Source organism: Pelmatolapia mariae, linkage group LG22, assembly GCF_036321145.2.
Source record: "Pelmatolapia mariae isolate MD_Pm_ZW linkage group LG22, Pm_UMD_F_2, whole genome shotgun sequence".
In the NCBI taxonomy this organism is placed as follows: domain Eukaryota; kingdom Metazoa; phylum Chordata; class Actinopteri; order Cichliformes; family Cichlidae; genus Pelmatolapia; species Pelmatolapia mariae.
In genome coordinates, this window is record NC_086245.2 from 32,897,711 (window position 1) to 32,914,055 (window position 16,345).

General features: G+C 38.9%; 1 protein-coding gene across 3 annotated transcripts in view; it reads right to left on the minus strand.

Annotated features, from left to right (window-relative positions):
* Positions 1–16,345, minus strand: part of phf14 (PHD finger protein 14) — a 178,881-nt gene that overhangs the window by 83,035 nt on the left and 79,501 nt on the right. For 2 of the 3 annotated variants that reach the window (XM_065471420.1, XM_065471419.1), the window contains exons 15-16: positions 9,218–9,280; positions 6,981–7,102 (exon numbers count right to left, since the gene is read on the minus strand). In XM_065471420.1, coding sequence (XP_065327492.1) covers positions 6,981–7,102; positions 9,218–9,280 — 185 coding nt within the window. Of the gene's footprint in view, positions 1–3,240; positions 5,504–6,980; positions 7,103–9,217; positions 9,281–16,345 lie in introns of those variants that run through there. The other variant, XM_065471421.1, reaches the window with a different exon arrangement.

The window sequence follows — 16,345 nt, forward strand, 5'->3', positions numbered from 1 at the left end:
AGGAAGAGAGGAACAGGAGTGATCTATACAACCCTCACCTAGTGTTTTGTTTTTGACTGAACATTTTCGTATTTTGCAGCAGGGGGCCCCATTAAACTGTGTATCAATCGACAACAGAACTGAATTCACATTAGATATGTTGTCCTCGTGTCTGAAATTTGCTACAGACAATCGTCTAGAAATACAAAGACCTTGTAGTACACTGTAAATCCATCAAACCAATCTGAGGTGAAGGAATCAGTTAAGATATAATGTTTTGATATGGCCTTGGGGTTCAAGATGTAATGATTAAATGGGCAAAAGGCAAACACTGAAGTTAACTGGATATCAAGAACAAACCAGTTATGGAGTAGAAGGAAACCACGACAACTCTCGGGAGCATTCAACAGACCCACACAGTGGCAAAGTCACAGGACTAACAGATGGGGAAGAAACTAGGGACTAATAGATTTTAGCTCCTTGGCCACACCTCCCACACAGCCCCAGTCCTCTGGTGTTTTCTGTTTTAAATGTGGGGGAAAAGGGTGAAGTCAGCAAAAACAAACTGCCACCATTAAATCATCTTCCTGAATCTAATGTCAGAGCAGTAATGGGAATGCACCCATGATCGCAAAGGTTACTCCTTTCTTGAATCTCCGTGCTAGCTTTTCTTTCTCTGTATTCCTCTACCCCTCGTGCTCATCCCCTAACCATGAGTCAGCTGTGGCCAAGATCATGTCGTGTTTGCTGGCTGCTGTTCTGCCATAAAACACTCTTTACTTGATGATGATGGATGGGACATCTAAAGCTCACCATGGTCAGTTGGTTTCACCTGAAGGAGAGGCCTAAATTAATGCTGCCACCCTGTTCAAACCCAGAATTTCCCTCTTACATCTTTTCCAAATATTGTTTGAACTCCAAAGGCTGCCCAGCCTCCTGCAGAAACAGTGCATTTTTTTAATGTCTGCTACTAAATTTGATTCTTTATTTATATTCAGGATGGCAGCATTACAAATTGAGCTATATCTCAAGAGATACTTTCAACTGGTAAAAAAAATCCTAACCCAGCTTGCCTTACATTTAAAAGTGACACATAAGATCCCTAGACGCATCTTTTTAAAATTTTTCCTTCAGTCCAAGAGAGATACACGACCTAGTCGAAGATACTGTGCAGAATAACTCCTTCAAACTGAATGCTGAACACTGGAGCCTGCTACAGTGTTGGTCTCTTTAGCTAATCTCTTCTTATTAACAATGGTATGGGGATACACACACACAGACACACACATACATATGCATATATACATGTATCGCCAGTCTGTCGCAGGGCTAACACATGGAAACAGACAACCATTTGCACTCACATCCCGCCTACAGGCAATTCCCTTACTAACTGCATGTCTTTGGACTTGCATCCTCAGACTAAGCCAAAGAAAGAAGACCGAGGACAACAAAGATCCATGAGTATATTAAAAAGATGGCCACAACTCACCACATGGTTAGTGGATACCTCAGGCAGCAGAAACCTGAGAAAGAAGAGGAGAAAGAACAAGTGGCTGATACTGAGAAATCCTACCAATGGCTGGATAAAGCTATTGGTAGGACAGCACATAGAAACTAATCATGACAGCTAAGAAACAACCAGGGTCTTGCCTGGTGTGGGGTTTACCACACCAGGCAAGACCCTGGTTGTTTATGATGCAAAGATGCCCCCTGAGACAGTCCAGCACACAACAGCTGGATACAAGATGCTAGCAGGCAGGACATACATATATAGAACCCCATAACCAAGCAGCTGGCATAGTATACAGGAACATCTGTGTCGAGTACGGCCCTAAAATTATGAAGTCAAAATGGTGGTTGAGAGTGACCAAGCTAAGATCCTGTGGGACTTCCAGATACACAAGAACAAACTGGTGATGGCTAACGAACTGGACATAGTAGTGGCAGACAAGCATAAGCCCGTAGTGATAGATGTAGCCATACCAAGTGATAGAAACATAAAGAAGAAAAACAAGAATCTCAAGAAATACCAAGCGCTAAGAGAGGAGCTCGAGAAGATGTGGAAGGTAAAGGTAACAGTGGTCCCTGTGGTAATCGGAGCACGCAGGGCAGTGAGCCAAGCTGGGCGAGTGATTCCGAGACATCTGTCCAGAAGAGCACAGTCTAAGAACAGGTAACATACCGTGTAGTACCCTCAAGCTTCCAAACCTCTGGTAGATGACCCGAGTTTGAAGTTTTTTATATATACATTCTCTCAAACACAGAGACGTGCATGGAGGAAGGAAGGAACATAGGTCGTATGAATGAAATGCTTTGATTCAGCCAGTTTGTTCTAGTAGTGTCTGATGAAGCATTTTTATTGCAGGTGTCTGATAAACAATACGGCTCGATGTGAAACTAATGATATTAACACAGTATCCGAGAAATATGTGGTCCAGGTTTTGCACTGATTATGAAATATAATGCGATTTATATAGCACTTTTCTAGTCTCACTGACCACTCAAAGCACTTCAGAATACAAACTTCATTTAGCAAAACATTCATATTCTGTGTGAAAGCTGCAATACCTGTACTACACAAAAATGGTTCCAAGCAGGGTTCGAACCAAGAACCTTTTTCGCTCTGAGGTAGTAGCACTAACCACTTCACCACAGCACTGGCAGACTAACAGCTATGTGTGTCCAAACAAGGCAGTGTTAGCTGATAGCATTCCACTCGCTTGCCCAAATATGGTCACTTTTGTCTCATAAATAAATCAATTTTAAAAAATACATTTCAAAGCCTACAATATAGTGACTTTACATATCAAAGAATGTTGTCATAGTGGCTGTGTCCATCTTTTCGCCCAAGGTTCTCACACATTTCTGTATTCTCTCTAGTGGCCTGTATTTGACTTACTACTCCGTAATGAAAATATTCACTTATAAGCCAACATTAGGCCTATGACATATCTATATCCTATTACTGAAAGACATCAGCTGGCTTAATAACATGTATGCTATGTTACAGTTAATGTACAGTTAGCAACAAGTTTATTGACTTCAGGGCTGACTTCAGTGTCTTTTGTTCTTAATTTTCTTTTCATTGTTCGGCTTATCCAACCACGGACCTAATTGTGAACGTGGACGATTTGCTGTAGTATGAAAACCGAAAAAGAAAACATTGACATCCTACAAATAGAAGGTTTGTAGTTACTTTTGCTTTTTTACTGTCTTTGTTTTGTTTCGTAAAAATTTTGTCACTGCAATAACACAATCAACCACATCTGTTGAAACTTTACGTAGGCCAAGAAGCAATATTTCCTCTGCCCCCACCTCCACCAACAAGGCCCCTTCACAGGCGATAAATCACAGATGACAGAGGGCACTACATGCACAAACGGACCGCCATGCCGCAGCTTTACAACAATTAATTAACTGTCTGACAGTCATTTATCATGGCAACAATAAGGTGAAAAAGTCAAGAGTTTATTAAAGCTCTGCTTATTTTTCAAGAGCTATAGACCATAGGAAACACTTCATATACATGTACAAATACATATGCAACATTCACACTCTTACTTCATACAGAATGACAGTAACACAAAACACAATTAATCAGAAAGAATCCCTTAAAAGCACATCTGTAAACAAATGTTTGCCATATAAAGAAAATATGGTAGTCACTTCTCGAACACGTCACAAATCAGAGTTCGAACTCGGCAACACAAGCTTAAGGTTACTACAATTAAGTATGTTGGCACAAAGTGAAGACATGTTTGGCCTTTTTAATAAATACTGTACACTGCATCACACTAAATGACTACCTGTTTTTCAAAAGCGACAAGACAACATCACTAATTTTCAGTTTGAAGTTATGGTACAGATCTGATATAGCCATGCACTGTAGAACTGATATGCAGTCTTTGAGACTGACTAGGAGTAATGGGATAAGGACTGGTCAGGAGTCAGTAGGTCATTCTACAATCTTATCCCAAGAGAAAACTCCATGTGGTGCTGTTTCTGGACAAACTCTGGAAAAAGCAAACAGCAGTAAAATGCCTGCAACTGCAGTAACTGTTCTCAAAAGCATGCATATATGGCCCCAAATAGGCAATGGAGTGACATTTGAGGGCAGAATCTGACACTTGTCAGAAGCCCTGAGAGAGCAGCAATAAGATATTGTTTTGACAGCACTTCGGGCCACCAGAGACATGCAAACAAAGCTGCGCTTCTTTCTGAGGACGTCAGTTTAACTGTCACTTCAAGATATGAGACAAAGGAAGACTTCTAAATGCGTAAAGACATTAAAGACACTAAAGACATTAGGACTAATATTTAAGTGCTATTACTGGTAACTGCTAACTACACTAGCTCCTTCCGACTACAGCTGCTTACCACAGTTGATTACTTTACTCCTTTACGTGGTACAACAGAAACTTTGTGTGTTAGAAATTTTGCATTTTCTGTACATAATAATCCTGTTTCTTAATATTTGTTCTCCTCAGTATTCATCAGCACACAACACAACAATCAACTTTAGAAAAGGCTACGTTCAAGAATGTTTCCAGTTAACCATATTTAATAATAGATACCATTGACCAGAACCGATAGGTCACACAGGCAGGTCAATGTGTGGCACACCAGAGTAGAAGCAAAGCAAAGCATGTCGAAACGCTGGTTTCAGGAGTACGCCTAGACGCATAGAGAGGGTTACGTTGAGACATAGTCTAAACTGCTCCACAGCAGCACATTCAGCTTACTACAGGACTTCCTTTAAGAATTTCTTACAAAGTTGAACGCTAAACCAAACAAACTTAGCTGCTTTATTAATTGAGAAAGCTTGATCCTACTCGACTGATTATACTTGAAATCAATCTTAAGGAAGCCACAAAGTGTGCAACTGAACTTTGCATTAAATTGCTTTTTTTTTTTTTATATAAACGAACAGAGCAAATACGGGTGTTCATGTTTCACTGTTACTGTCTAATGTTAATCTAAAACAATTTTCAAAAGGAAATACAGCACACATTGAAGAAGTAATGACAATATTTCATGAAACCGTTAAAGATAACTCAAATGTATTACAAATGTTAATTTCAGGTGGCTTAATAGTAAGCGCTGTCATTTTCTACTTGTTTTTTTTTTGCTCATGTATTTTAGTCAGTTGTCAAAAGTGTTTAAATCCTAACATGTCTTGCTGTATGCAGCTGTGTCCAAGTAATAAGATAAGTTAATGGTCATATGTGCAAGCAGTTGAGAGTCCAACACTAATAAAAATATAGTAATAAAATGAAATATAACTGTATCTGACAACAATTCATCATGTAGGGCTCCATGTTTTAGATTCACACAGATCTGCTCAATTTCGCTGGTCCAGTTTGGATCAGAGGTGGCTGTGGGGCGGCGTGATGGTCTCGTTCTTCAGTCTGACTTGACTGCCATTCTTCAAATGCTTCAATTTGCCTCTCTCTCTCTAAGCCAACGGTCATCTGTCCCGAGTTCTTATGGGAGGTGAGGTAGCTGCCCCAGCTCTCACAACCTGTGCAATGCAAAGATAGAAAGAGTCAGGGCAGCACACCTCACACCCCGACCAGAACCCCTGAAACTCAAATGCTGCCTCAAGAGCACCAAAAATAACACACAAATACTTTAGTATTCAAGTGCTGAGCTTTTCATTCCAATCTGTTAAAATGACACTGGTCCTGAAAAGGTATTTGACATGTCAATGTGAATGAAAAACTGTAATATTTGTAACATTCATTCTACATTGGTGTGATACTTTACACTACAGACACTACTTAGCAGATTGTTGCAAAAGAAAAGACATTAAAGATTTAAACTGTTGAATAAAACTCTAGTTAATAATAGGATGCCTGAATCAACCCAGTACAAGTACTGGATGATAGATGATGGTTTTATTTCAACTCACAAGAATCCAAACACCGAAAAAGTGTTTGTACTCTTCTTTGTTTCCTGTCACTCATTGGGGTATTTAATAGTCACAATAGAATTTTCTGCACTTTTTTTAATTTAAAGGATGTGCATTTGTTGCTTCACTATTTGTCTGATCTTGAAAAGAAGACAGTGAATTCTAGAGCACATAGTAATTCACACTATCCACATTATTTATACCGAGTAAAGAAAAAGAAGAGCGGTACACACTAGGGACCACTGAGTGTCAAGTTTTTTTTGAATGACTTAAATCAATGATGGAACTGAAACAATGAGTAAAGTAGAAGAGATGAGAATTTATAATTTAGTCACTGCAATAAAACTGTAGCAAAATTACGGAATTAATGCTGAAGACCCCCCTTTCTAAAGTTATCCAAAAGCTTGAAAAAAAGCAAATGTTGATTTTGCACCAACAAATAAACAAACACCCGCCGATTAGGACAGATGTTTTACAAAAATGAATGAAAAACACAAGTGACTTCATGCATCATCTTTGAATTTACAATAGAACGGCTAAAGTTATATTTCAACATAACCTTTTAAAAACTGATAAGGTGCTTAAAGTTACAAGTCTATGAGCACTCTAGAGCAACAAGACAATGTTCATGAAGGGAACTGTGTTCAGTGGGAAGTCTGAATAATTGGGAAAAAAATCAGAGGGTTTCATCACAGGGCAATGTCCTGACTAGGTCCCCATTATTACCAACTTTTTTAAATTATTTTTTTCATAGAATGCCAAATGCCAAGAAGAATTCTGTTTATTAGACACCTGACATCAGGGGTAGAAGAAATTCTGCTGTTCATTATGCCTTAATGAACTGTGCAAATGTATGTGGCAGGTCAATATAGAGCGCCTATGGAGAAGAAATCGTCAACCCCCTCATTCTGCAGAGCATAGGCAGCCTGAGCCTAATGAAGACTGAACTTTAATCATCAGGAGGATATGGTTGCGTCATGGGACACACACACACACACACACACACACACACACACACACACACACACACACACACACGAATAATAACCTCTGAGACTGAGACACACACACACTTGCATTACCTCACCTCACAAGGTTTTCATTGTCGCCTGGTCCTTTGCAGGTTGTACACTCAGTCCTCGTGTCATCAGCTTTTGGTTTTTTCTGCATTGCAGACTGGCGTTGTCGCCGTTCTCGTGGCAGAGGTTCCTATGGAAACAAGGCTGATTAGGAATGAGACCTGTATGAGTGCTTGTTGAGTAGTAAAAAATAATGAGTATTAAACTGGGGAAAGATGTGAAGTACATTAAAGCATTATTTCCACAATATAACTGATGAATGTGATAACTGGGGCAAGGCCCCTATTGAAACTTTACATTAACTACTAAAACCGCTCTATGGATGCTATGCAGATGACTTCCAGTTTTATCTATCCATAAAGCCAGTTGACACACACCAATTAGGTAAACTGCATAAATGTCATAAAGACCTGGATGACCTCTAATTTCTGGCTTCTAAATTCAGATAAAACTGAGGTTATTGTACTCACCCCTAAAATGGTAAAAACATAGTGTAACTGTTGTGGTCCTGGGTCTTTGACCCAGTATTTTGAGTTTTGTTGTTGACTTGTGATTTATTTCTTTTGGATCTGAGATGATTTACTGTTCTAGTTCACTATCTTGTCCTTTGAGGATTACACTGTTCCCTGGCATTTCTGAGTTCTCTTATGATTGTGTTATTTCTGTTTCGAGCCCAGTCTGTTCTAGTTTTGTCTCTGTCTCAGCATGTTTATTGGTCATATCCTGTTTTATTTTCATAGTCCCCTGTCTCATGTGCATGATATTCAATTTTGCTTCCCTTGCCTTATCAGTTAGATTCTGTTCAGCTGTGTTCCCAAGTGTGTCCACTTTGTCCTAATCTCCCTCTGTTCTTTATCATGTCCTTCCTCACTGATTACAAATGTAAACCAAGCAGTCACATTAATGGATCAGCATACACAGGAACATAATTCCTTTTATCTGTGCATGTGTTATTAAAAATGACATAAACATTAATATCCTGGAGCCTGTAAAATACAAAATTTTTGCATCTTTACTTGTTTAAGGCATACCTAAACCTCAGCAAATTCACAAAAAACTTAATGAATTGTTTTTTCAACAGAAGTTCCTATAAAATGCAACTTTACTATAAAGTCTCTACCATGATTAGGAAACATGACAGATCAGATTAAAGCAACATGCCAGTAGTAATGACGTTTTCATAAAATGAGTCCATCAGTCTATAGGAATATTTGCTCTGAGTTTATTACGTACCTGAGACAACATTCAGAACTTGGAATCATCCATGAGCATCCCAAAACCAAAATAGTTGAATTCATTTTTGCACATAGCACAATGGCAATTGCTATTAAACAGTGATTATCAGCATCAGGGCTGTCTAACTTGTTCATTAAAATCAACTGAAGTGTGTATGTACAAAAGTTTCTACAACTCTGTCATGAGCACAACAAATTCTAAAAATAAACAACAACACATCAAGTCGTGCACTGTACAATCTTGTGTATAAGAATACAGATACACAGATGTACCCCTCAGTCTCCTAGTAGACACACATTTGCCTTGTTCACAAGATTTCCATAACACTTGACCTCTGACTTTGAGGTCAAAGTGACTGAGATTTGTCCAAGACTTCTCCAAGATTTTTTGTAGATGCACCTATAGTATCAATTTCAAAATTCTAGTTGACTTCCTTCGTGAGTTATCACAGTCACAAGATTCTCTGACCTCTGACCTCAAACTCATCCAACATTGTCATATCTATTTGAAGTTAATGCATTTACAAATTAGGTGTTCACCTGCCCACTGCCCACCTGCCTGCCCGGCAGGATGACAACAATACCTCACCAGCGTTTTAAGCTAAGGGGTAAACAGCTTTGGTCTTATTAGCCCAGCTTGACCTTTTCTGTCAGTCTCGCCATCACAAACTTGGCAAAGGAGAGAAAAAAAAAGCTTAAAAACATTTGCATTCTTCCTCTTACATCCTTAAAGTATGCATTGAAATCTTTACTGTGAGGAAAGTTAGTTCCTTTAAACAGTAGGATTCTTCTTGAAGAAACAATTAACTAATTTTAATTTCAATAAAGGAACAATACTGGCAAATATGAGTAAGAAAAGGCAAAAAAAAAAAAACCCAAAAAACCTGGAATTACAGAATGTGACAAAGAAGCAAACGTGGGTAAAGGTAGAACAGCTTAACTGAATTTCTCAGGAACATGTTATTTAGAACAATACCTTTTTTTTCCTGTAGAGAAATAAAGCAACAAACCTCAATTTTATCTTCTCGCTCCTCACAGACTGGAACTCTCTTCCTCTTCTGCCCTCTGGTTCTCTATTTAAAAAAATAAATTAAAAATCCGAATGGTAATGTAAATGGCTGAAATGGTAATGCCATACAAAATACAAAACAATACAATATAATTTTAAGAAAAAATTAAGACATTTCTATTTCTGGGTGGGTCAAAGCCTTGTCTGACACCTTACAGCTTGATTTTTTTCTGCTGAAATCCAGATCGGAGAAGAAATTAATTTTAGTAATCCAGGTGTTGGTTGCTTTATAAAAGGCTTTCAAGCAATGTGGCATTCTTGGTTCATTTCATTTGCCTTAGGTTGTGTCCTTGAAGGAACAGGAAGGGGCTGCCAAAGGTAGCTTGAAGAAGAGACATTGTATAACATGAAGACAAGGAACTCAAAGAGTCTTGAAATGAAATCTATGGAAGAGTACTGAAATGACAAACACGTGTCTTCCTACACCCTTGGTGGTTTGTGGATTGATCTGGCTGGGCCCTGGTTTGGTTCTGAGCTTTGGCCCCTGTGGGGACGTGGTCATGGAGGGTGGGGTAATCCTTCCCTACTGCTTCCAGGTGAGCATTGCTGCCCAGGTACAGGTCTTGTTGGTTCCAGGGAGCGCGGCTGGATGTTCTGCCGTGGTCATTGACCCACTCTCTCAGGAGTGGTGGTCTTGGGTTTCTTGGACCTCTTCTGCGTGGGAGAGTGGTGGGGGTAGGGGGCTCGGGACCCTGCCAAGTGCTGGGCAATTCTTGGTTGCTAGGGTGAACAGCCTCTAGCGGGGTTGGCTGCCTCTCGCCCTTTGGCAATGGACACCCCATCTGAGGTCTACCTCCTGCTCGGACAGACACGCAGTTGTCGGCAAAATGGCAGCCTCAGGTCTTCGGTACTCTTGGGGGCTGCGGATGGCCTAATCTCCTGGATCTATCTCTATCTGCCTTTGGCTCCTGGGGGCTGTCATTGCGGCTTCCCACCCTTATTATCAAATACACTTCGTGACAAAGTCACATACACAGACACTCAGTTTCGCTCTCTCGCGCGCGCGCACACACACACACATACACACACACACACCACAAGAAGACTGTTGATTTATGTATCTGTGCATTTTCTAATTTTTGTGTACCAGTTGCTGTATGTTTTGTTTTTTGTTGCAGCAGTTGACAGTACGGGGTCTGATCATTATCTAATTATAGTCATAGACAAACACAATCTGACATAATAATAGATGAACAGTTGTTTCTATCAGTATCTTCCCTTGTCTTTATTAAACAAACTGGGTATCTATTCACAGTCCAGGCTGTATTATAACAGTGACCATAAGCACATAACAGTAAGGAGATGCATCACTATGGATGATATAATGATTACATCCTTTTGTCTTTCCACTCCAGCTGAGAGAGATAAAATTCCTGGCACATGGAAACTTTATGTCATTATTAAGTGTGCCTATGCCAAGAGGCACACTTATTACTATTCGTCGGATTTATTATTCTTATTATTATTATTGTGTGGATGCCCTCAAAGGGCATCCACACTATTGTTTTCCTGTTTCTCTTTATTCTTTATCTTTATTCTTCTACTTGCTCCGTATTTCGCCGATTAACTACTCCCTCAGTTTTCAGCCAATTTTCACCGTTCAAACTCTGATCTGTTCTGCTCTTTCTGCTTTCGACTGCTATGACTTTTGGTGTTTATTACTATTATAATTTTTTAAAATATTACACTTTTTTCCTTTAATTTGTCCCATTGAAATGAATGGAAAACTTCCACAATTCTGCTAAAACCTGCTTGTTTTTGAAACTTAACTACTTCCTCATACTTTCACCTAGAAACTCCATTCAAACTTTAAAACGTTCTCAAATTATTGGGCTATGCCTGTGTGATTCAGCTTCTTTATATCTTTTACCGTTTTAATTTAGTGCCTCTTTAAGTTTTCAGTTGCAGCTTTGTGATTTTTCAGAAAATACATGCGTTGCTATGGTTGCTATGCAATTAACTCACAGTGAACACTGGTCCTTTCTGAAACTTCTCTTCATGTCTGAACAACTTCTTGCTGCTCACTCAATTTTCACTCAACCCCCACAAATTATACATCAAAACGTAGGTATTTTTGCTGGCTTTCAGACAATGTCACTATCTTTATTGTGAGATTTACCGTTTTTTAGCAATTTGCCTCAAAGTGACACAAGGTCGGAAAACTCCCCATTTAAAGTCTATGGGGAGGTTGTGAAATTCAGCGCTGACATTCTGTAACGGGAGGCATTTTCAAATCGTCATATCTCTTTAACAAAGCAAAGTTAGGACATGAGGCTTGTGCCAATATATCTTCAGACACTGCTGACACTCACAGTGGAAGCAGTTTTTACAATTATCTTACCGTTGAGCAATGAATTACGTTTGTTTGAGGGGTGGAAATCTGTCCTCCTCTCAGTTTTCAAACTCCAAAAATGAAGCCGTTTCTTCTCTCGTCATATCTCCGCGATAGGTACAAAGAGCTATGAAAATCGCAGTCAAAATACACCAAAGTCCGCTGATTCACCCAGTACAAGAATTATGCTGCTAGCCCTCCTAGTTTTTGAGTTACACGACGTTTTGTAACTCCAAAAAACGGCGCTTTTCGCCTCTCACCACAATCTATTTTTTGACTGGTCATGTCTCTGTTTTTCAGCCGCCCTCCCCCTTTCCAGGTGGCGCAATCAGTAATGACACGGCTCTGCAGCTCAAAGGTCGTGGGTTCAATCCCACCTTGTTCAACATTTTTTTTTTCACTACAAATTTATACACTATCACAGACCTGTAATTTATATTGCTAATTTATTACAATTCTGCAAAGTTTTATGATTTTAGCAGCTTTTCTAATATGGACCTCAGATTCTTGTCAATACCCCATGGCAGAAATACATACAAGTACACAGCCTGATGAAGCAGACAGAGGCAGTACCTCTGATTGGTGAATTTGAGCAGAACCAGGTTGTTCTGCGTCTTTTCAGCAGAAATTCTGCTGATTCACCTCTTTTCAGCGCAACGTTCTGCTTCTTTCCCTCTTTTCTGCAGAAATTCTGCTGATTCACCTCTGATTCACCTTCTGCAAAATTTTCAGCCTTTTCACCTCTTATTAGCTCAATTCACAGCAGCTTCTGCTAATTTCAGCAGAATTGTCAGTCTGTCCACCTCTTCTTTGTGAGAATGAGTTTGGGTCAGTGAGATGAGTAGCTGCCTTGATCCCAGGAGGGCCAGGTTCAAATCCTGCTCAGGGCGACATTTTTTTTTCACCACCATACAACTTTTTCAGCTTTTCAGCAGACAGCTTCAGCGTCAAGGCATCCACACAGCATTTTCACAGGAAATGCAAATTTTTCTAGTTATTATTCTCAATCTTCCGCCTAAATTTTTGAGAGAGTTTTGAGACAAGCTTCATATATGTTACCTCATTTTGTGCAGCTGGATCTGGAATGGTGTGCTATGACTTTTGGTGTTTATGACTTTTATAGTTTTTTTAATATTAATATTTTAGTGAAAATTTTCCCGCGCTTCTCTGCCGCACAGTTTTGACACAAGGGTTACATATGTTAGATCATTTTGTGCGGCTGGAGCTGGACTAGTATGGTATGACTTTTGGTGTTTATGACTTTTATAGTTTTTTAAATATTTTGATTTTAGTGCAAATTCGGGCCAATTTCTAGGCTCCTGAGAAAGAAACTGACTTTTGGCCCCATAGAAGCAGACGTCATTTGTGGTGTGTTGGCTCTCTCTAGTGGTATACCCGGAATAGTACAGCCGAAAAGTTGTATGCTTGGGGGGGAAACTCCATATCCCACAATTCATAGCACGCCTCTACAGCGTAAACAATGGCGGCCACCACTTCGTTTTATATGTCTTTTATTAGTGTTTCTAGGTCACAAAATAAACTTTTAAGATATTTTCAGGCGAGAATGTAGGTGTGTAAACTTCAAATATCTGATCGTTTTATCAAGACATCCCATATTAGCGACAATTCTCTTACGTGTTGCTGATAGCCGGCTAGCTAGCTAGCGCCACTAGCGCCGCTAGCGACCCTTCGTGAAAAAGCACCCAGGCTTGGCTTACAGTGAGGTGGCTGAAAGTCGTTTCAACACCCGATCGCTCGCCGACAGTCTGTGTTTTAGCTGGACTTATTCTTCGTTTATATGGGCCGATGATGCTGGAAACCGAAGGCAGGAGCGTGAGGTGAACTGAATTTCAGGTAAGAAGTTATGAACTGCACTCTATTTGGGTCAGATATAAACCGAGTTTAGGTGTAATTTATTTTCGTTGCCCTTTTACAATCGTACTGCCACGGGAGTTTCTATACAGCTGTGTGCGCGCTAAGTTACTGACGGTGGACTTTATTTTATTCATAAGGGTTAGTTCATAGAGTTGCTGTACAAACGGAATCGTCCCACATTCAGAGAAAATATTACGATTTATTCTGTCGTTACGAAGCCACCCCTGTCACTCTCTCGCGTGTTGAAACGTCAATCATGAAACTGATCAATGATCGGCTGTTCGTTCTTGTTTATCGCGCTAAACAACAGCAGCACGTTTAAGCTTGATCAGCTGTTGTTAGAATTCATTTGATTTTAATTTCTAGTATCAGCTGATGTTTGCTGGAGCATGAAGATGAAACCAGGAGATGTCCTTACTGAATCATCAGAGCTGAACTGGTGATGGAGAAACAGGTTTACACTTTAGGTGACATGAATGAGTTGAAGGGAAGTTATGAACTGTTTCTGAGAGACAAATAAAGACCAAGCTCCTTTTTTGTGTAGCTGACAGCTGGTAACTGTGCAGGGGCGGATCTAGCAAAGCTTTTGCCGGGGGGCCAGGTAGGGCATTAACAGAGAAAGGTGGACACAAAGATATACTTTTCTTTCTTACTCTCATATAAAATATTTAGCTTTTTATTAAATAGTTATCTGCATCTTACAACCAAAGTTTGTATAATAATACACAAGATTGGCTGTAGACCATTGTTAATCATTCAGAACACTGTGTAAAAAAACACAAAACAAAAAGTGAATGCAAAAGTGCATAAATATTTATTTTACGTGTTTGATGTGTGTGGCGGGGCGTGGTCTGCAGTGCCGCTGCAGGGGAGGTGGACCCACCTGAGCGGCATCTGCAATCACGTCTCTCGGGCGTAGTCTGTGCTCTCTCGGCTGTTTTTTGGGTGTGTGTCGGGCTGTGAGTTGAAAAGCTACAGCCGGCTGTGTGGGTACACCAACCATGTGTGAAAAGTGGTCCATAACGTAATGCTTCAAAGCGTGTTCATGCAAACATTGTCGGGTCTGCCGTGGTACAATGGGACTTCTGCTCATGAACCTGTGTGCACAGCGTCTGCAAATCGGCGCTGTACGAAGTAACTTCATCTTTAAACAAAACTGTAACCTGTCATCTGTGAAGTGTGAGCGGTGTTTGTTTTTACCATAGTTCATGGTGGAGAATGGCTGCTCTTCTGAGTTTTGCCCTAAGCAGCCGTATTAATGGCAAACTACACTGATTAGCAGCGGCATAGGCACACTTAAAATTTCTTCTTAAATTTTCGCTTTCTAGTTGTTTCTCCTCTTTTAAATTTTACATTGGGTCAGTGTCAAATGTGCCAAAAAGGAGACATATGCTGTTACTTTTTTCAACAAGTCATGGACTGGAACTTTAAATATATAGCATTTTTGAAATATCTTATTTAATTATATATATTATATTATCACTAAATCATGGCATTTCAAGTATTTTCATTTAATTTAAATGCGTTGGTTAGGATTTCAGATATGCTTTTACCTTCGTAAGATATTTGGTCATATCGTAATAATTTTATTAAGTTATGCACTATTCTTCTTAAGATATTTGTTATATTTATGTTGTGTTTAATCTTGTTTTTTTAATGTCTGCTACAATCTCGAGAAATTGGTATTAATGTTCAAAGTTTGTTAAAGAAAGATGTTTTGGAAAAAGGATTAATCTGAGTTCATTAATCATTTCATTTGGCTCTCTATGTATGTATTACATTAGAAGCGCTGCAAAAAAAAAATAGAAAAAAAATATCAATCTGCCTCTATGTACTTCAGATTCTTTCAAATAAGCATATTTTTTTATCTTACAGGTTTTATCTGTCAAGATTTCTTTTCATTGGACACAAATTTAGGATCTTAAATATGATGTTTTCTTCTTTTACAAACACAAAACCCTTAAGCTACAGCTAATCTCAGACAGTATCTAAATGAGAAATTCATATATATACATATACACACACACACACATATACATGTACATATATATATATACATACACATGTACATATACATACACATATACATATACATACACATATACATATACACATATATACACGCGCACACACAAATATATACACACATGTATACATACATATATATATATATATATATCCATATATACATACACATATACATATACACATATATACACGCGCACACACAAATATATACACACATGTATACATACATATATATATATATATATATATATATCCATATATACATACATATATACATATACACATATATGTATTTCTTCTACATAAAATGAAAAGTATTCTACTTTCACGCAGAAATAATTTTCATACAGTTTCTTCTTGGGGGCTAATTCAATTAACTTAGAAGGAAAAAAACTTCATTCAGAGGGGCTGTTACTAAAAAAATGATAAGGTTTAGACTGTGAGCCAGCCAAGTAGATGAATTAAATGCTTTTATTTCGCAACTTCATTCACAGCACTGTTGGTAAACCCTTAAGCTACATTGGAAGCAATGACCAGAAACCAAAGATGGTGACTTGAAAGCAAAGAAAGCGAATGATATTCCATGACTTCAAGCGACTACGGATGAAATACCCTTGGATGCCACAAAGTGGACAAGCCCAGAAATGAACTTTTCTGGTGTCCATTCTTCTCACAGAAAAAAAGGATACCATAAGTTGAATACAAGTGTGAGAAAACAGAAAACACCTTATTTCAAGCAAATGTCTGAGCTGCTGGAGAGAGTTTAAAAGGGGAAGAAAAATTGACAACATATTTAAACAGATTGTGAAAACAATCCCATCTGTCGCCTTTGGC